Source organism: Tripterygium wilfordii, chromosome 21 (genome assembly GCF_013401445.1).
Source record: "Tripterygium wilfordii isolate XIE 37 chromosome 21, ASM1340144v1, whole genome shotgun sequence".
NCBI classification, from domain to species: Eukaryota; Viridiplantae; Streptophyta; class Magnoliopsida; order Celastrales; family Celastraceae; genus Tripterygium; species Tripterygium wilfordii.
The window spans coordinates 3,616,036-3,638,031 of record NC_052252.1 but is presented as its reverse complement, the minus strand read 5'-3'; the positions used below and the strand labels follow the sequence as shown (position 1 = coordinate 3,638,031).

General features: G+C 35.5%; 2 protein-coding genes and 1 pseudogene across 2 annotated transcripts; all 3 read right to left on the bottom strand.

Annotated features, from left to right (window-relative positions):
* Positions 1-1,265: 1,265 nt before the first annotated feature.
* Positions 1,266-3,304, bottom strand: LOC119988375 (cytochrome P450 71D9-like). The gene is made up of 2 exons (XM_038833391.1): positions 2,270-3,304; positions 1,266-2,054 (listed from the first exon to the last, which is right to left on the bottom strand). The coding sequence occupies exons 1-2, from the start codon at positions 3,173-3,175 to the stop codon at positions 1,434-1,436; spliced, it is 1,527 nt and encodes a 508-aa protein (XP_038689319.1). The 5' UTR covers positions 3,176-3,304; the 3' UTR covers positions 1,266-1,433.
* Positions 3,305-7,232: 3,928 nt separating this feature from the next.
* On the bottom strand, positions 7,233-9,934 carry LOC119987997 (S-adenosyl-L-methionine:benzoic acid/salicylic acid carboxyl methyltransferase 3-like). Its single transcript, XM_038832910.1, has 4 exons — positions 9,845-9,934; positions 8,107-8,511; positions 7,755-8,027; positions 7,233-7,663 (listed from the first exon to the last, which is right to left on the bottom strand). Exons 1-4 carry the CDS (start codon positions 9,932-9,934, stop codon positions 7,316-7,318), a joined length of 1,116 nt encoding a protein of 371 aa, XP_038688838.1. The 3' UTR covers positions 7,233-7,315.
* A 2,069-nt stretch (positions 9,935-12,003) lies between these two features.
* LOC119987726 lies at positions 12,004-13,268 on the bottom strand (annotated as a pseudogene).
* Between the last annotated feature and the right edge of the window lie 8,728 nt (positions 13,269-21,996).

Below are 21,996 nucleotides of genomic sequence, written 5' to 3'. Positions count from 1 at the left end.
TTTAATTGTCGTTTAGTTTTTATGTTTTTTTTTTCCCGACTGGTGGGTGGTCATGCCATTAATTTTATTAGGTGGGGAGGAATCAAACTTAGCAACTTGCACAAGTAGCAGGCCAACAAGAAGACAAATATTGTTCCTTGTTCACCCTTTTATTAATGTTTCAAAGGGCATCTCTAGTGTAATCTATCCAGGATCGGCTGTACTGCTGTAGTCATAGGTGATGCAAGCAAGAACAGAGAAGTCAAGCTACACAGGGATTTTATAGCTTCAACGACCACTGATATCAATATAGAGCTGTAAACATCCAAAAGGGGAGGAAACCATATCACAAGGAGTTCCAATGCAAACACTAGACTGAGATTCACTCTCACAAGAACGAGAATCACTCTCAATACGTACACAACACTGTAGAATCACCCTCAAACTAGGAAGCTAAGGAAACTAGACAGTACTGAAAGAAAGTAAAGTTCTTCAATCACCAAAAGTGTCCCATTATCCAGCATACGGGTCGAATATATTGCTACTTGCTTGTAGCTTGGGCCGGGCCGGGCTGGGCTTGGCTTCCAGAGACAAGCTTCATGGGCTTCTGACTTGGACCCATAACAACTCCTATTCCAACTGCTATTCTTCTGCATCAATAGACCCATTTTACAATGCATCTCTGAACCCAGTAAGCTATTTCTTGCTAACAGGCCCATGAACTTATTGATTGCACGTTGGGATACGGCTCAATACCCAGGCCTAAAGCCGATATCAGGTATTGCAGCTCAGTTCAAGCTCTTTTGATTGATATATATTGGTTCTCATATAGTGTTGAGCTCACTTGTAAACTTTGGAATCCATTGGATTGGATTTGCCCTTGTTTTTACTCGTACACTTCATTGGTGTTCTTGAGTGTTGAATCTGGTCTTGTTATCAGATTGTGCTATTGAATATATTGGCATAAATATCGTCAACAACTTGACGCCCATCACTGATGAATTCATTCATGTCAAATCTCATAAATGGTAATGGAGGCTAGAGTGGGTGTCAGAACTTGTGACCTCCCACGCACATGCACTAATTGATTCAAACAGCTAACTTAACGCAGAATACTGAACTGTCGATGCTTGACCTGTCCATGCTTGATTTGCAGCTATTGTTAACTGGCATATTTATATCAACTCTTTATTATCTTTTCCAGGGCTGCTTCGTCTGCACTAGAAGGAATTTTTGTGGCATAAACAGAAACTAAAGTATTTAAAGAAACAAGACATTTAGCGTTGTAACATAAGTAAGGAAGACTACTGCCCATTTATTTTTGCTGAGCAGATGCAAGCCCAGAAGGCTAGAAATTAGAACAATGGTACAAGATAACTGATCATGGTCCCATGGTGCTAGAAAAACAACACTGGAATTTAATGCTTACATAAGGAAATAGTAGCTTCATGTTTTTACTGATCAACTGTAGCATGGTAAGGAATGGGAATTACATACAAACTATTTTTTCTTGCAACTGAAGAACCAAAACTCTCCATCATGTCCAGCTCTTGTTTGCTGTTGTTAGGGAGCTTCCAGTCAAAATGGTAAAGTAATTTTGCAAGTGTAAGCTCAACGCTTGCTATTCCAAATGACATGCCAAGGCACATCCTCCTTCCAGCACCAAATGGGATAAATTCAAAGTTATTTCCCTTGTAATCAATGGAACTATTGTCGAATCTCTCGGGACAGAACTTCTCCGCATCAATCCAATAATTCGGATCCCTTCCAATAGCCCATGCATTAACGATGACTTTGGCTTTGACGGGTATGTCATATCCAAGAATCTGACATCTCTCTCTACAGAGTCTTGGGACTAACAATGGAAGAGGAGGGTGTAACCTAAGAGTTTCCTTAATAACTAATTTCAAGAATTCAAGATCTTCGAGACCAGCTTCGTCTACATATCCTTTTCTATCAAAAACCTGCCTAACCTCTGCTTGAGCCTTTGCCATAATTCTTGGAATCTTTATTAATTCTGACATAGCCCATTCTAAAGTTGTAGATGATGTTTCACTCCCAGCAAGGAAAATGTCCTGAAAGATATATTGTGTTCAACCAGTGAAAGTATTGCTTCCCCCCACATATTCATAAGGGAAACGAAAGGTAAATTGATTTTCACAGTAATTGGACAGAGGGGTGCAACAAGAAACAAAAGCAGCTTGTTGAGTCTAATGGTTAAATATGAAGGTCATTAGTGCAGTCTATTTAAGATTTTCAACTCAACATGATTTGAATAAGATATGCTTACCAATACAACTGCTTTGATGTTGTCTGCTGTCAAGGGGAATTGAAAGTCTCCACATTCCTGAAGATTCAAGAGAACATCTACAAAATCGTCGGCAACTTCCTCACTATAATCACTAGTTGCCTTCTTAATTTTATGTTCATTGATGACGTTTTCAAGTATCTTATCAACTTCATGATGCAGCTTCTCAAGCCGAGTCCTCATCCCGCTGATCATATGAAACAATTTTATGGAAGGGAACATATCAGCCAAACTGAAACCCCCAAAAACCTCTGCTATTTCTCTTACAAGTGGTACAAATGCTCCATGTTTCTTGCCACTCTTACCAATTGCTGCCTTTGAAGTGATTGCATATGTCAAACAAATTAACATCTCGCTGAGGTTGATTTTCGACCTGGCCTTGGAAGAAATGGATTTAATGAATTCCGATACCTCTTCCTCTCTGATGGATTGCATCGCTTGAACCCTTTTTCCGCTCAACAACTCTATTGTGCAGATTTTACGCATCTGTCTCCAGTAATCTCCATATGGCGCAAGTATAATATCTTTGAAGTTATATAACAGGATCTCTCCAGCAAGGGCATATGGTCGAGTGGAAAAAGTAATGTCATGGGTTTTCATTACTTGTTTGGCAACTTCTGGAGAAGAAACGATGATGGTGGACAATTCACCAAGCTGAAGGTGCATAAGAGGTCCGTATTTGTTGGCTAAATCTCTTAGGCGGTGATGGGGCAGAGAGCCAACCATTTGATGCATGTTTCCTATCAGTGGTAGCTTCCATGGGGAGGGAGGAGCAAGAGCAACAACAGAATTTGACTTGAGGTTTTTTGACTTCCTCCGTATTCTCAGCAGCATCACTAAGAAAACAAGAAAGGTGAAGATAACCGGAAAAGGAATTTGATTATCCATGAGGAAGTGGAGATGGAGGTAAAGCTGCTGTTTGTATAAAGATTTTAAACAAATTGTGGAGATGATAGAAACCAAGATGCATAATAAAATAAAAATCTGTGTCAGCTGAAGGTGACTTGTATTAATTAATAAAATCCTTTTGTTGGAATATGTGGATTGCTGTTTTCTGATTGCAGGAGGCTGCGTAAAGTAAACTCTTCGATTGACATATAAACTGTCCTTTTGTTAGAAGCAAGATTCTTTCCTGACCTGGAATTCGAGTCTTGTTTTCAACTAACTTGAAAAAAAAAAGACAGGATATTATGCATTATTGGACTGATTTCTTCACTAGCTCCAATTCAATTCGTCATTCTCATCTTCATTATTGGACTTTAATTGTCGTTTAGTTTTTATGTTTTCTTTTTTCCCGACTGGTGGGTGGTCATGCCATTAATTTTATTTGGAGGGGAGGAATCAAACTTAGCAACTTGTAAAAGTAGCAGGCCAACCAGAAGCCAAGTATTGCTCATTAATTAATTGTTTGATTTTTAGCACCCTTTTATTAATGTTTTAAAGGCCTTAATAATCTATTCTATTCAAACAGGCAGGATTAGTATAATTTTTCTTTGAATAAATTATAATATCATTAATGTTGATTTATGATTTTTATAATTCTTATACATGTTTTATAATTTTATTTATATATAACATCAGTAGAATTCGAGAAGCCGACACCATGATGATGTCAAAATTGATGCTTTTACTTTATTTTATTTTTGTTTCTATTATTTGGAGTTGACAAGTCATGCAGCCATGTTTTTACACAAGAACTTGGTAGGGAATGGTACAATTGCCACACTTGATTTAATCCTAATTAAAGTTTAACACGTATTAGAAGTCAGCAATTGCAATGGTGTAATTTTGTTAAGACCAACAAAAAATGTAGTAATTTTGTTAAGACCAACAAAAAATGTATTGGGGAACGTGTTTTGCTGATATGGCTGGGCCAACAAAATATGTTGGCATAATGGTGTAAATTTGCTGGCTGTGTAATAGGGGTTGGATCAAATATTGATTTTTGGTATAGTTGTGAGTATGGTATAAGTGGGCTCATGTGTCAATACAAAGAATTTTGATATGTGATTTGCTCCCCAACCTGAACTGTTGCCAAACAAGCTTTGTGCAGTTTGAGAACACAAAACTGTTTGTTCGAGGGTGTCTTCCTTAAAAGAAATTTATTTAGTGTCAAGTGAAAAAAACAAGATATAGAATACTTAGCATCTCCAATGCTAAAATAAATATCAAGTACTTCAAAACCATTCTCTCTGTTCTCTTCTATCCTGGGTGGCATAATTTAATTGGGTGAGTGGGTCCCACAATATACTTTATTCATCAACACTTCATACTTTCCAACACTTCAAACTCATTTCTCTATTTTCTCTTTCTTTCTTTCTATCATCTCTCTCTTACTTTTCATCACCTCTCTCTTCCTTTTCATCACCTCTCTCTTCCTTTTCATCATCTCTCTCTTCACTATTCATCAACTATATCCATACTTCATATTTCAAGTGTCATTTTCCACAACAACCTATAAAACAAGTGTCATTATCAAGAAAGTGTGTTTTCAAGTGTTAATTTTCATCCATTGTAGAACTCTAGCACTCTAAATTTTTCATAAAGTTCACTTTTGGACACTTGAAAAATAGTTTTCAAGTGTCCATTGGACATGCTCTAACACCGAAATGAGCATACTTCTATTAAAAAAATGAAATTAACATATCATTGGAATGCATTAGAATTGTTATCGGAAATACATTCTAGAAGTATGAAAGAAACATGATAGTCGCAGAAGCTACAACCACGGAGGCGTGAAAAAGAAGCAGAAGAAATGACTTTGACGATGAATCCCTTGTTTTAACTGTTTGGACAAAACTCCTTTAAACAATATGATTTTCAACAATAAAATTTTAGATTTTAGCTCGAATAAAATCAGATTTCTTACAAAATAAACGAACAATTAGTGCGAAATTGAAAAGGAAACAAAAGATGAAACATAAATCGTGAATCAAGTGTGTCGTATGGGGGCACTGTCTCCCTGCCTTCGCCATGTATCTCCTGATTATTAGATTTAGAACTAATTTGTTTTTCAACAATTTCAATTCATTCAATATGCATCACTTATTCGCTAATTCACATGCGTCTTCTCCCGTTGGTGTTCTTGGGCTCCATGCTTTGCTCCAATGGGACACCACCTGTTTGATGATATGCCTAAGTGAATTTTGGTAATTTATATGTGGGGTAATAGCATTTTTGGGTACTGAATAATATGACCCAGTTCAACTCGGAAACTCATTTTTCAAACGTTTCAAAATGGGAACCCAATTTTAAAATTTGTGTCAAACTACTCACACGGGCTGTTTGGGCAGTATAATTACTGATGTGGCATAAAAAAATTAAAATATTTTTATTTTTAACTGACAACTTGATGACTAGGATAATTCTTAAAAAATAACACAAAATAATAAACTTCTAAAAAATCAAAACACAAAAAGTCCAAATTTATTCTTCTCCCCTACTCCCAGCGCCCAGCAAAAAACTAAACCCTAAAAAGTTCAAAACCCAAATTCCTGTTTTTCTTCTTCCTTACACATCGTCCATCACAAGCATCATTTCAAGCTTACAGACCTAGATTTCGATGCCGTAACCTGAATTGAGCCAATCGGAACAGACCAATTACCAGATCCACCTATCATCTCTGGCCGAAGACTACACCCAGGGATGGATCTTTCTTCCATGGTCGAACCCATAGATCTTCATGGTATGCCGAGCTCTCTCTTAACCCAAAACTGACTTCACGATCAAAGATCCTTTTAGATCCCACAGCACAAGCAGGCAAGAGATGAGCATCAGCCACTAACCCTTCCCCACTGAGATTCCATCGCCAAGAATTTAGAACCTCATATCCACTACTGTTCTGGTAAAGTCCTTGGTGATTACAAGCAAACTCAAACAGCTGCAGGTACATATAATCTTCTACCTTTGAAGAGCCTTATGAATCTGTGGCAAAAATGCTGGTGAAAAGAGTGACTTGTTGTTTGGAGATGCAATTTTGAATGAGATTTACAGGAGATAAGAGTTGCTACAGTTAGGATTTCATTTTCGTTCATTTTTTAAAAATATATGTATATTAAAATGAAAATCCATGTATTTGGTAAATATCCATGTCATTTTTTTATAATATAACAGATATCCAGGTCACTAATTTGTCATGCCACCTCAGCAAAAATTAATTGAATTTGATTTTTTTAATGCCAGGTCACAGGTTTGACTGCCCGAAAGATAAAAAAGCTGCCCGTGTGGGTAGTTTGAAACAAACATAAAAATTGGGTTCCCATTTTGAAATGTTTGAAAAATGAGTTTCCGAGTTGAACTGGGTCAGATTATTCAGTACCCAAAAGTGCTATTACCCCATTTATATGTGCTGCTGAACCCCAGCTAGTTGTTCAAGGTCACTTTTTTGGGTTTTGTAGGTATCATGGACACAACAAATCACATGATAAGCCATCCAAAAGTGGTTCTTATATGATGTCGACCTTATAATATTAAAACACTTCCAACTCGTTTTTATGTTATACGGAGCACTTAATATAGGAAATAACATGTCAAATGACAAAAAATACCATCACTCTCACTTTAATTGGTGGTAATCCAGACATATTACTACAAATCTTATACTATAAGCTTAATATCATATTCTATCCAAACATTCGATCAGATTAAATTATACATCAACTTATACAATGATTAAATTATACATTAGATCGTAATATTAAACTATCTCATACGGAACCCCAAACGAAGCCTAAAGAAACAAGACATTTACTTGTAACATAAATAAGGGAGACTAATGCCCATTCATTTTTGCTGAGCAGATACAGCCCTAGAACTTAGAACAAGATAACTAACTAATAACCGTGGTCACATGGTGCTGGAAAAACAACTCTGGAACTAAAGCAAACAATTCAATGCTTACATAAGGAAAGTGTAGTTTATGTTTATTTGTGCATATAAATCAGCTCAGACCTTATTGATCATAAACCCAATTCTGATAGAACATACAAAATTACAAAGTACATGCTTCCATTCTGTACTATCACATTATCAGTATTTTCTGATCAAAGAAACAGCAAGAATTATATGCTCAACTTCCTTTGTATCAGCTGCCATTATTTCAATGAACCTTTCAAACAAAGGATCCAGAATTCCATCGCCAAAATGGTTAGTAATCATGGAATCATGGATTGCTTTCATCGTCTTTGCAGTTACTCGCGCTGTCGTCAGCCTGTTATACTTCTTTTCTCCAGTAAAAACATCCCATGGAATTGCAGTAATCTCCAGTTTATCCAGAGTAAATGATCCTTCATTCTCGACCTCAGCTCGAACATCCTCGATGTATGGTGCATAGTATGGTGCATTGTAGGTATCCAGCTTTTCTTCCTCTATGAGACCCTGAATCCAGAAACAGATGGTCTATACGTAATATTGTACTAATTAACAAATACTACAAAATTTATTTTTCATTTTTTACTCTAGCTCTTACTTGTGAAACCAAGTCCTGAAATGCCAGTCCAAGATAATCCCATAACAAACAGGTCTCATCTGGAGATGGGTCTGCAGTTCTTCTTCCCACGAATGTGAAAACCATACGTCCTCCGGAAACAACTTCTTCAGACCTTGCTTTCAGAAATGAAGAGAAATCTTTCAAGAACTGGTTTCTGTAAGCATTCATCATTGCGGGTGGACTAGTCTTTGAAATGAATATTTTTCCTTTATTTATCACTGGGTTTTCTTTGTCAGTCAGCTCTGGAGGTACCTGTGCGCATTTTACAGAGAAATAGTGATTTATGAAATCAATAGTCCAGAGAAAGAGTGATTTGGTTTGCGACTAAAACCTGGGAAAGCCAGTGAAGGCTATTGGAGGAATGCACAAAATTCAGGGTTTTTGATGGGAAAAGCCTCCCATGGAAAGAACCCGGAACGCCTGCAACATAACAAGCCCCAAAATCCTGCCCATTTTGTGCCTTCATTTTCTCTTGAAATGCAGTCAGAGACTTGAAAACAGTGTTGAAGTCATTCCCTGGAAGATCATTCAAAAATACCATATATTCCGACTGAGGCCGACACCTTTCAGAGCATCTCTTGTAGATTATACTTGTGATTTCAGAAACTGAAAGCAGACTATTAGGCCCTGAAGAACATCCGAGGTCAGCAATGACCACGCGATCAGGTAAATTGGCGTCGCAAAGATCAAGAACTGCTTGCTCTAGTACTGGCTTTGCCCTGGATATAGAGACAGCCTACAAAAATGTCACTTGCGATTGCATATCTTAGTTTCTTTCATGTTATAGATTCGAAACATATAAAAACCCATCAAGCAACAAAACAACTTGAAAATGCAAATCGATATATATAGAGGAAACGTAATCGATATATATAGAGGAAACATTAGGAGGCTGTTTGGTTTGAGCATTTTCCATTTCCTTTTCTGAAAATACAAAAATGTTGTTTGGTTTCTTATTTTCAATTTCATTTTTTTTAGAAAAGAAAGCCTCGTTCTCCGAAAATATAGAAAACTTCTTTTCAAAAACATGAAAACGCTAAGGAACGGGAAAGGGAACGGGAACGGGAACGGGAACAGGAATTCAATCAATTCCTACGTTTGGTTGCTCAATGAATTGTAACAGGAACTCTGTGTTTTAATGTTTGGTATGTAGGAATTCATAGAGCAATGGAATAAGAATAATTGACAAATGATTATATTACCCCTTTAATAAAAGGAAACATTTTGACAAATTTGCATAACATAAACTGAAATATATTTAACATAATTAAAAGACATCAAGGCCATAATATAAAATCCATAAATACAAGAGTAAAAGGCATCAAGGTCATAATATAAAATCCACAAATACAAGAGCTGTTAAAACATAAACATAAATATGTTCAACAAAGGAAAATTCATGGTTGAGATTCATTTATATGAACGGTTAAGATCTCTTATCTAAAGGTAATTTTGTAAATTCATTTATTAATATGATTCTGGACAGGAACGAAACTTGAAGTTCCTAAGGGAGAGCTAGGAATGTGAAGTTCCCGTGTGCAAAGAAACTTTGCAATTCAATTCCCATGAAAGCTAGCAACCAAACATCGGAATCACCACTAGGAATGGAATACATGGTTCCATTCCCGTCGGAACCATGCAACCAAACACGCTGTAAGTGATTGTGTGTCTTCTCCTTGAAGACTGATGGTGTTGGGCTACTTGTACTTCACTTTTGAATGAATACAATAATATGTTCAATGCTTGTACTTCACTTTTGAATGAATACAATAATATGCTTTCTTGATAACTATACTAACATAAACGCAAACAAAAAATAGAAAATACTTTCTCAGTATTTCAAACTAAACATGTTTTTCATTTTCTAAAAAAAGAAAATAGAAAATAGAAATGGAAACAGAAATAGAAAATGAAAAATAGAAAATAAAAAATAGAAAACAAACCAAACGGATCCTTAACATTACAGATTTTCTTTCTTGCTTTTTTTTTTCCCCTATGATTCGAATTATCAAATACATGGTTTTATATATTACCCAGAACTTTTTGTTATTTCTGATGGAGGAACTGACCTGTACTTTGGAGTTCTTGGCATAACTCGCATCTTCACTCCCTCCTTTCATGTGGAGGACTTGCTGCATTTCCTTGGATGCCTTCTCCATATAAGGAAATTTTGTTCTTTTACTTAATTTTAGCATCACTGGCTACTCTTTATTTATAACATGTTTGATAATCAATAGGGCAAATATATAATCAATCTTTGAAATTGATGGATTTGTCTTGAGCTTTGATGGCATCCTTCCTACTTTCCATAGATAATTGAAAATTATATTTATTTATTTGTGTTTAACAACTAATATATAATTAATCTGTGAAACTGATGGATTTGTCTTGATCTTTGATGCCATCCTTCCTACTTTGCATTGTTAATTGAAGATGGTATTAATTTATTAGTATGTCTAACGGAGTAATAATATATAGTTAATCTTCGAAATTGATGGATTTGTCTTGAACTTTGTAGGTTTCTTTCCTACTTTCCATTGTTAATTGAAGATGATATTAATTTATTAGTATATATATGTTTAACAACTAATATGCTACTAAGCAAACTATCAAAGATTCCCCCATAAACTTTCATGTCGTTGCATGAAAACTGAGTTGTTCGGAGCCGAAATGCTTGGGCTGTTATATTGATGTGATGCGGTGTGAAAGTGCGGATCGATTGACTAGTTCACGACTACACCAACATAACTTAAAATTCACCAAGAAAATTGAGAGAAACCTCAGAGATATTATTAATTCATTAATCGCCTCCTTTGTCAAATACTGCTACAACCCTATAAATACTAAAATTATCGAGCCCTAATAGACATAAAATTATCAAAAGTACTGATAATAAAATAAAAAATAATAATTTGACTATAATTCCTATTAAGAACGAAAAAATAAAAATTTTAATAACACAGTAACAAAAAATCCTAATAATTAAGTAAATAATTGGAGGTATTTAGATTTTTTGAACTCGTCTATTGATTGTTTCGTGGACAACGCATATCGCTATCCTCGTCTTTTTTGTTGTGTTTGTTTTGAGATGAAGCGCTACCCCATTGGTGAATTTTTGAAGGTCAAGTCTCCGTAAGGATAGAGCCTTCACATAGTAATGTTTGTTGTGTCGTGTGATTCGCTTCAGTGACGAGGAATTCCTAGTCAATCTAGTAGTGATAGAGTTGCGTGTTTCGACATCATCCCCGAGATGAACTAATTGTTCGAGGTTCGGACAGTAATGGAGTACTATAAGAGGAAAGTTACTTTGATGACACCTCAGAGACTAATTGTTCTAGTTCGAAGGTCCACGAAAGTTCGAGTTACTTTTACAGCATAGCTTAGAGGAGACTACCTAGGAGTTGGAGTCAAACCTACGAAAGAAATATCTGACGCTCTTTGACATACCAGGGAAGGTTTAAATTTCAAGTACCAAATTTTCGTTAAGGGGGTAGGTTGTGAAACCCCAACTTTTTGAAGGATGACATGAAACTAATAAGCTAAGGAACTAGAGGGTTAAAATAAAATTTCCTAGAAATACCTAAATACAAGTACTTATACCTCCGTTCCTTACTATCTCATACACTCTCTATACAAGATAAGGCAATTATTGCTCATTGTTCGATTTTTTTTATTAATGTTTTGAAGGCATTTCTAATCTAACCAGGATTAGACAGAAACATTGAGCTGGAGCCTGGAGTTTTGTTTTCTAATTGCAGACTAAGTAAACTATTCTATTGACATGCACATGTTAACCAACTGTTGTTGTATTTATTTTTATGTTTTCTCCTTCTTTACGAGACGTGGGGGGGTTATGCCATTAATTTTATTAGGAGGGAGGAATCAGACTTCGCACCTCCTATGAGGAGCAAGCCAACAATAAGTCAAATGTATATTTCCCAAGAGAGTTGCTTGTCTAGTCTCCCTGTGAGACCATATATTCTCTGTTGTATCCAAAATAAAGATACCAGCGCGGGATTTGATTCGACCTGCCACACAACATAGAATGATAGTGGTAGATATATGGTCTAAGAAATGTCCTAGAAGATGTAGAGTAATTAACACGAGAATAAAAAAATTAGGTGACCAAATTTAAAAGAATAAATATATAGTTTTAGGGAGAAATTAAAATTGGGATTTAGAAAACTAATGCCCATTTATTTTTGCTGAACAGATACAAGCCTAGGAATTACAACAACAGTACAAGATAAGGAATGGGAATTACATACAGAGCATATTTTCTTGCAACTGAAGCACCATAACTCTCCGTCATGTCGAGTTCTTCTTGTTTGATGTTATTAGGGAGCTTCCAATCGAAATGGTAAAGTAAATTTGCCAGTATAAGCTTAATGGTTGCTATTCCTAATGACATGCCAGGGCACATCCTCCTTCCAGCACCAAATGGGATAAATTCAAAGTTATTTCCCTTATAATCAATGGAACTATTCACGAATCTCTCGGGATAGAACTTCTCGGCATCAATCCAATAATTTGGATCCCTTCCAATGGCCCATGCATTAATGAAGACTTGGGCTTTGACGGGTATGTCATATCCAAGAATCTGACATCTCTCTCTACAAAGTCTTGGGACTAACAATGGAAAAGGAGGATGTAACCTCACAACTTCTTTGATAACTAAATTCAAGAATTCTAGATCTTCGAGTCCAGCATCGTCTACATATCATTTTCTATCAAAAACCTGCCTCACCTCTGCTTGAGCCTTTACCATAATTCTTGGAATCTTAATCAATTCTGACATAGCCCATTCTAAAGTAGTAGACGATGTATCACTCCCACCAAGCAAAATGTCCTGAAAGATATATTGTGTTTAACTTATGGAAGTTTTTTTTTTTCCAGCATATTCATAAGGGAAACAAAAGGTAAATTGATTTTCGTAGTAAATACTAAAAATGACGGCAGTGTGTTGAGTCTAATAGTTAGCTCTGAAAGTCATTAGTGCATTCTATTTAAGATGTTCAAATCAACAAGATTTGAATAAAATATTCTTACCAATACAATTGCTTTGATGTTGTTTGCTGTCAAGGGGAACTTAAAGTCTCCACATTCCTGGAGATTCAAGAGAACATCTACAAAATTGTCGTGAACTTCCTCACTGGAATCAATTGCTGCCTTATGTTCATTGATGATGATTTCGAGTATCTCATCAACTTCTTGATGTAGCTTCTCAAGCCGATTCCTCACCCTACTGATAAGACGAAACAATTTCATGGAAGGGAACATATCAGCCAAACTGAAACCTCCAAAAGCATCCATCATTTCTCTTACAAGTGGTACAAATGCTCCATGCGTCTCACAACTCTTACCAATTACCTCCTTTGAAGTGATTGCATATGTTAAATAAATTAACATCTCGCTAAGGTTTATTTTTGACCCGGCCTTGGAGGAAACGGATTTAATGAACTCTGATACCTCTTTCTCTCTGATGGTTCGCATTGCTTGAACCCTTTTTCCGCTCAACAGCTCTATTGTACAGATTTTACGCATCTAGCTCCAGTAATCTCCATATGGTGTGAATGCAATATCTTTAAAGTTATAAAACATGATCTCTCCGGCAAGGGTATAAGGTCGAGTGCAAAAAGTAACGTCATGGGTTTTCATAACTTCTTTGGCAACTTCTGGAGAAGAAACGACAATGGTGGACAATTCACCAAGTTGTAGGTGCATAAGAGGTCCATATTTGTTGGCTAAATCTCTTAGCCGTCGAGGGGGCTCAGAACAAATCATTTGATGCATGTTTCCTATCAGTGGTAGCTTCCATGGGGAGGGAGGAATAACAACAGAATTGGACTTCTGGTTTTGTGATTTGCTCCATATTCTCAGCAGCATAAATAAGAAAACAAGAAAGGTGAAGATAATTGGAAAAGCAATTTGATTATCCATGATGAAGTAGAGATGGAGGTGAAGCTGTTGTTCGTATCAAGATTTTAAACTAAATGTGGAGCAACGGAGAAGATATATAGAACCAAGATTTTGTTTTGTAATTCCCGACTACGTACGTAAACTATTCTTCTATTGGCATGCACATGTTAACCAACTGTTCTTCTATTAATTAAAATTTTTTTTTTTTTGTACTCAATCAAGTTCTAAGAATCAAAGCAGAAGCAAGATTCTTTCATCATCTGGAGTTGGGGTTTTATTTATCCTTTTTTTTTATCCTAGTTTAGTATTTGACATAATGAGTTTCGTTTCCTACAAGAATGCAGTTTTTTTAAATTACGAGGACAATAAACGGTTATCTAATATTGAATAGATGCATATATAACAATTTTCTTTATGTTATCAAATTGATAAAATTCTATGGAATTTTTGGTGGGGCAACGCTGCTCAAGCAAAGGAAGATGACATGGGTTTCTTGGGACTTGATGTGTGTACCCAAGCCTAAAGGGGGTTGGGTTTCTGCAAGATTTCAGCGTTTAATGGCGCGCTTCTTGCTAAGCAAGTTTGGAGGTCGATAACGGATCCTCAAGCATTGGTGAGCCGAGTGTTCAAAGCAAAGTACTTTCACCATACATATTGTTTTGGGGCTACAAAGGGGCATCCATCTAAAGTTTCATTTCTGTGAAAGGTTAGATGGTTGATGGCATACAATAGTTTGATAACTCATTTGATTTTTGGTAAAGTCGCAAACTCCATAACTGATTTTTGCATCTTCTCATTTTCGCTCTCCTTCGGATCAATTTTTTTGCATCCAAGAAAGTGGATCACCATTTTACATCTCCATTTGCATATCTCCCTTTGGAGACTTGATTGGTGATTTTGGGATGCAAAATAGTAGTTAGGCTATTTGCATATCTCATTAGAGATGCTCTAAGGTTTAGTGTGTTATGGGGTTACAAATGATTTGGAGCAAAAATGCTACATGTACCAATTATTTTTGTTCCAAGTCTTCCCAAATCTAGTTGGCATTACCACCTAGGCTGCTAACATGGACAATCATGCTTTACATGGATAACATTTGAAATTCAAATATTGCCTTTTTGCTCTTCCACATTTACTTTGTTAAAATTTGAAAATCAAACTCTCTCTTTTATCTCTCATTTATTTAACAAAACATAGTGCAACGTACAAAATTACATTGTTTGTCATCACCGTAACTCACAACAAAACAATCACGAATTACATTTAAAAGGAAACAATGTAACTCACGAATTACCCTGAAAATGAGTTACATTGCATGGGACGTTGCTCGAGATGTTGTTGGAGGTGGCTGGGGAGACAAATTATATTGTTTTTAAAAACAAAGTAATTTGTTCAAGTCGTCAGATTTTTGGAGCTATCTGGCCGAAAAATTGGTGGATAAGGTGCTCCTCGATACATGGAATCCAAATATGAGGTCGGTTGTCAGAGACATCACTGGAAGTGGTCGAACCGACGTGATTTTTGCCGCGGTGACCTCGTCCAGTGGGTGCTTTTTTCCTGATGACACGAGCGGCGATGGGTGGTGTGGATGGTCGAAAAATGATTGTGGTGCTTTTTTCCAACGATACAACCGTGTACATGATATGATATGATTTATGAATACAAATCTGACACTCTCAAATAAAAGCCATTAGCAATTCTCAGTTTTAGCCTCGATAACACAATCATCATTCCGGCATTTTCCTTTATCTACTCTGCAAATGACTTGAACCGAAAAAGTAATTGATAAAGTGTATTAATATCAATATCGATATAGATAAGCTCTTCAAGCACAGTCTCATCGCTAAGAGATTTTAGCGTAATCATGTAGTTTTGTTCAATACTAATTACTTCCGCCACATCCACAAGTGAACCGTTAGGAATATGAAAAATGAAGACTACAACGGTGCGTCATTCTTATTTCAAGAAATCCAACTCAATTGAGTATCTTGGGCTGCTCCTAGGTCGCCTTGAAGAATTATTGTTGCATTGTACGATAAAAACCAGAACGGATTAATGTTTTTGAAGCCCTAATGATGATGGAGAATTATAATACATTGTAGAGTTTGTAGTAAAAATTAAAATAGTGTAGTTAAGTGAATTATTTATAGCTGTCATGTGGACCAATATGTCCTCATAAACTAGTCGTTTATAGTTGTTATATATTAAGGTGTTTTAGTATTTTTAATGTTATTTAAATGAGTTACAAAATTTGTTGATGAAATCTAGTGAAACCCATGAATCAATCAATTTCTGGATGTCGATCCTGTCTGACGATAGAGTCTCGAAGACTGCTTCTTTTTTATTCTGCGCCGGAAAGTTCGTTGTACTCCCCAAGATCCTATGTAGCTTTAAATACATCCAACATTAATTCCTAACAAAAGATCAGTGCAAATTAAAACACAAAAGATTACGTAAATAATTCTTATTTGATCTACCGTCCATCTAAACATTCAGAGCAAAGTGAACTATTGTTAGACAGTTGAAAAAATAATGAAATTTTTGGGTATTAGAAGTAGTATAAACTCACTTGTATCCACTAGTTAGCCGGTGTAACAAGACCAACATAGCCACTTTTGCCAAATTCATTCCTGCGCATGTCCGAGGTCCTGATCCGAATGTTTCATGAAACAAGAAAAATTAAGATATGAGATCAAGGGTACTTATCATTACATCAAATCTCGACGGATTGAATTGTGTAGAATCTTTGTATAATTCTGGGCGTCGTTTATATATGAAGCAGCGATTTTAGGCGCACAACGTCGCACTTATAGACAGCACAATCTGAAGGAAAGTTCTGGCAGTAAGAAGAAAGGCTGGCGCCTAAACATCGATGCTTCATATATACACTAGGACCCAAACGACACCAAAGAAAGGTAATCGACCCAGTCGCCTTAATCTCAGTTGTTTTCAGACTAAAAGAAACACTTCTAAAGAAAACAACTCATTAAGAAGAAAAGCTCTTCCTTGCACAGATTCATCATGTCTATTTACTGTTTAAATGTTTGCAAGACCAAACAATACTCAAGAGGTTTGAAAGTTAAGGGCATCTTATATATACTACTTTATATATAGCACTAGTGTAATGACTAACGTGACAACATGAGCCGGGCATGACATTTTTTAAACAATAAGATGGCATCTTTAGGAGAGCATGCTTTGGCACAAACATCCAAGATCCATAATTGTAAAAGACAAGTTCCATATATGTTAATGTTTTTCATTTTATATTGACCATATGAGACAATCGTCCAGCGAATAATAAAGTAGCAGACGATTAGCTATTTTTTGGTTTTATTATGCAAATAATATATCAATTACTAGAATGATGTGCCCCTCCAAAAAACTGATGAGTTCATGCCTCGAGGTTGCATCTACCGGCTAATCAATCTTGGAGAGTGGGTAGCTGTCTTTTGGACAAGTTTTGTTGAGATCGGTAAAGTTTACGCACATTCAGATAAAAGAAATGGTATAGTAATCAATTCTGTTGTATTGATCTCATTGTTAAAGATACAATATATATGATTACAAAGACTTGGTGATCACGTACGATTAGCTTGATAGCACTGTGATCCCGTAAACTATGGTAACTAATAACAATGTTTATCAATTACAATAATTATAGAATATTCATAACCATATAAAGAACATTGACCTTGTTATAACACTCCCCTCATGTTGGTGCATGGATATCCTCAATGCGCAACTTGTCAAGTGAATCATAAAATACCTTCCCTGATACGGCATGAGTCAACATATCTGCAAGCTGATCCTCGGACTTAACAAAGGGTATATCAATCAACTTCCAATCTAACTTCTCCTTAATGAAATGTCTATCCACTTTCACATGTTTTGTTCGATCATATTGAATTGGGTTATCTGCTATTTCTCGAGCAGCTTGATTTTCACAATACAATCTCATATCACCCTTCGATCTAACTCAGGGTACAACATCTTTTAACTCAGGGTGCAATGCTTCTTCTTTTCTTTTTCCTTTCTTGCTTTTTTTCCCTGTGATTCAAATTATCAAATACATGGTTTTATATATTACCCAGAACTTTTTGTTATTTCTATGGAGGAACTGACCTGTACTTTGGACTTCCTGGCATAACTCGCATCTTCACTCCCTCCTTTCATGTGAAGGACTTGCTGCATTTCCTTGGATGCCTTCTCCATATCAGAAAATTTGTTCTTTTAGTAAATTTTAGCATCACTGGCCACTCTTTATTTATAACATGTTTGATAATCAATAGGGCAAATATATAATCAATCTTTGAAATTGATGGATTTTTCTTGAGCTTTGATGGTATCCTTCCTACTTAGTGCCTCAAATATACCTTTCCATGTTTTAATGTTACTGTTTAAAGTAAAATTATAATGTTACTGTTTAAAGTAAAATTATAATGTTACTGTTTCGAAACAGTAATATTAGACTAACATTTGTCAAACAATATCAATAAAAATAAAAATAAAATTAATATTAGCATTATACCCACATATGAGGCGAAGTTGTTTTGGCAAAAATATTATTTAACATGTCACATTGATTGTGTCAATGTCATTGTATAATATTTTACATGTATTAAAGTGTGAAGGATGAACGTAACATGATGTAGGAGACCTTTTGTATTATTTACTTAATTATTAGGAATTTTTATTATTATGTTATTAAGAGTTTTATTTTTAGTTGTTAATAGGAATTCTAGTAAAATTAGTATTTTTAATTTTATTATTCATAATTTTTGATAATTTCATATCTATTAGGGTTTTATAGTTTTAGTATTTATAGGGTACTTGTAGACGTTTTCGCCAATATTGTTCCAAAGAAAGTTTAATTATTCTGAAGTCATATCTCTTGAAGTACATTAACGAAAGAATCTCGCTTGTAGCTTATAATGGACTTAGATTTCAAGGTTTTGTTCATCACCATTCCTTGATTCTGCTGATTTAATCCAGTGGTAAGACCGAAAATAGCTTATATTAAAACCTAGGTCTACACTTACTTCCTGCAAAATTCATTTCACGACGAAATAAGGATCTCTTACACTGATAATAGAGATTATTCTCTGCAAATGCACTTGCAAAGAGACAACAGAAGAAACAAAGAGAGACTCTTGTGATGCAAAATTATAGTTTGTATAGTTTTCTTGTGATGAAAAATGTAATTTGTCATTCTATTGGTACTTAAATGGTCAATTACTTTTTTGTTGGACAACTAATATATAATTAATTTTTGAAATTGATGGATTTGTCTTGAGCTTTGATGGCATCCTTCCTACTTTCCCATTAATTTATTAGTATGTAGGACAACTAATATATAATTAATCTTTGAAATTGATGGATTTGTCTTGAGCTTTGATGGCATCCTTCCTACTTTCCATTGTTAATTGAAGATGATATTAATTTATTAGTATATATGTTTAACAACTAATATGCTACTAAGCAAACTATCAAAGATTCCCCCATAAACTTTCATGTCGTTTCATGAAAACTGAGTTGTCAAGAGCAGAAATGCTTGGGCCGTTTTAGTTTTAAGCCTGAACTTATTCTTAATGGGAAATTTTGTCTACACACCACATAAATATTATCTTTACACTACTATTTGAACATGATAAGTTTACACCAAAAACTTATAAGTCTACACACAAAATTATAGTGAAAAGATGACTATACCCTTGATTTGTAAAATATTAGAATTTTTATTTTTCTACACACACATTGATAGTTCTCACAACACCAAGGAGAAGGAGAGCTTAGACTTTCTCTCGGACGGAAAAACCGAGGCTGACATCGGCGCACATGAATCCATTGGAGCTCGCCCTCAAGGAGAAGGTGCATCAAATCTCCATAATGAACCCCCTTCATTTGCACTTTCAACCTTGGACCAAAGGAGAGAAGACCTTTTTTTTTAAGAAAAGGGCTTAGCCTGGAATTTTATTAATCAAGGAAGAGAAAAAACCTCTCTTCAATGGCTTACAAGAAACGAGAGGGCATGAACCTGACGTCGGCAACAAGAAGAAAAGAAAACACAACAAAAGCACAACCAACCACACAACAACGAGCAGAAAACCCGCAAGAAACCTATTTTCTGATACGAAAAGCTGGGATCCCCAACCCATTTCGAGCAAACCTTTAACAGTAGAAGGGAGATTACAGAAACTGTCATAGACTACAGAAACTTTACTATTGGAAGCTTTGGAAGCCAGGAAATCTGCAGCACCATTGAGCTCCCTGTATACATGTTTGAAGTTGATGTCCAACGACATACAATTTTTGGCTATAGCTCTCTTCAAGTAGATCAGATTCCAAAGGCAACTCATGCTCTTAGAAAGAATGTTAATAACAATTAATGAATCAGATTCAACAAGCAGGTTTGAGAGCTCTAAGGAAGCAGTAAGATTTATACCCTGCCATCATCTCAGCAAAGGTAATGGAATTAGAGCCATAAAAATTAGAGAAAGCATCCACAAAAATGCCAGAGCTACTTCTAATAACACCTCCACCCCCTAAATCTCCAAGATTATTCAAGGCACTGCCATCACAATTAATTATAGTAACATCGTGAGGAGGAGGGTTCCAGTAAAGAATAGAAACAGTACCTTTGCTGCTGGCTCTCATACGAATGTGGAAGAGCTTACTAACATTTGAATCTTTGAGATCCATATTCAAAGTCTTGGCTTTGCACTGGAATTGCACTCTGATTTGATCAATAATTGCCTCAATAATTTGCCCACCGGTAAGTTGAGTTTGTTCAAACCTGCATTTATTGTGAGCATACCACAAATTCTAACAAATAAAAGCATGCAGGAATCATGCAGGCCAAAGCCCCAATGACTGACGTCTTATTTTTGTGCTACCACCAAGTTGTAAGTCTCAATAAAAGAGCATTGCTACTAAAATTGAGACCAAAAAAATTACAGAAGGACCATACTTGACAAGCAATGGTCCCTTCCACTAGAACATGTTCCACAGTTTCAGCTTGAGAAAAATTAGTACAGCAATCGTATTTTGAAACAAGATTAATATCTTTTTTCTTAATATTTTCATCCACAGACAGCTTATTATTTAAGACTTTCCACATGAAGATGGAAATCTTGATTGGAATTAGGTCATGCCAAATATAGTCATAAACTAGATTGAAAATATTACTCTGCCTAGTGACTTGCCAAGCAGACTTAACCGTGAAGTTACCATTTTGATTAGACATCCAGATCATCTTATCAGAGCAATCATAGAAGGAAGGGATTTCAGTGAGGAAAAGGTGTTCTTGGAGATGGACAAGCAGTAACCAAGGTGCGTCAAGCCATCGAAGACGACTTTGATATAAAGACAAAAGGGCAAGAGTTCCAATTAATCCAACAAATGGAAAAGGAAGATGGAACACAAAAAATTGGTCTCTAATTAAATATATAAAACAATTTATTTTAAATTTATAGTTTTAAGTGTTAATATGTCATTGTATACAAAGATATTTGCACATAAACTTCGACTTAATTCACACACTTACTTAATACACCTCTGGGTATGAATTTTGGACCACTCACCCCTAGTTGTTAAACTTGCGGATCTACCAAAAGTGAAGATCCATTTAAGTTCTTTGATTTCTTGGTTCCTCACCAGGGTTTCTTTAATTTAGTAGCTTTCAAGCGAAAATCATATGAACAAGCCAAAAAAGTAGATAATGTAATTAAAGGAGATCTTGTTGAGCGCACTGAATCTATTGTGGATGATCTTGAACTAGTTATTTTTGTTTTTTGTTTATTTTGTCGTTTTTGAATTACTCTTGAGTAAACCCTTTATCAAAATCTATTTTATCCTTGTTAAGAAACATGCAGTTAAATAAGTTTGAAAATAAAAAAGACTAATTAGTTTTTTTATTTTTTAAAGGATGAACACCCTATAATTCATTAAGTTGGAATAAACCAAACAACTTGCCAAGTGAACACAATTGTTCACCAATATCACAGATCAGACTCTAGAGAGAGCCAAATACAAAAGCAAACCTAGCATCAATTTTTTTTTGGAAAACCAACTCCTATTGATGGTTACAACTCTCAAGGACCACAACTTCTTTTCCTAATATATTGGGTGAACGTGCAACTGCTAATGGATCAGGTTCGTCACCCTCCAACCGGTGATATGATCTGAAGAGACGAAACACCAGCCGAAGACTTCATAGACAGCCGAGTCTTTTTTTTTCTAATGAGACAAATAATTTGATATTGCGTAAAGGTACACCCCTATAGAAAATTAAGACTAATTA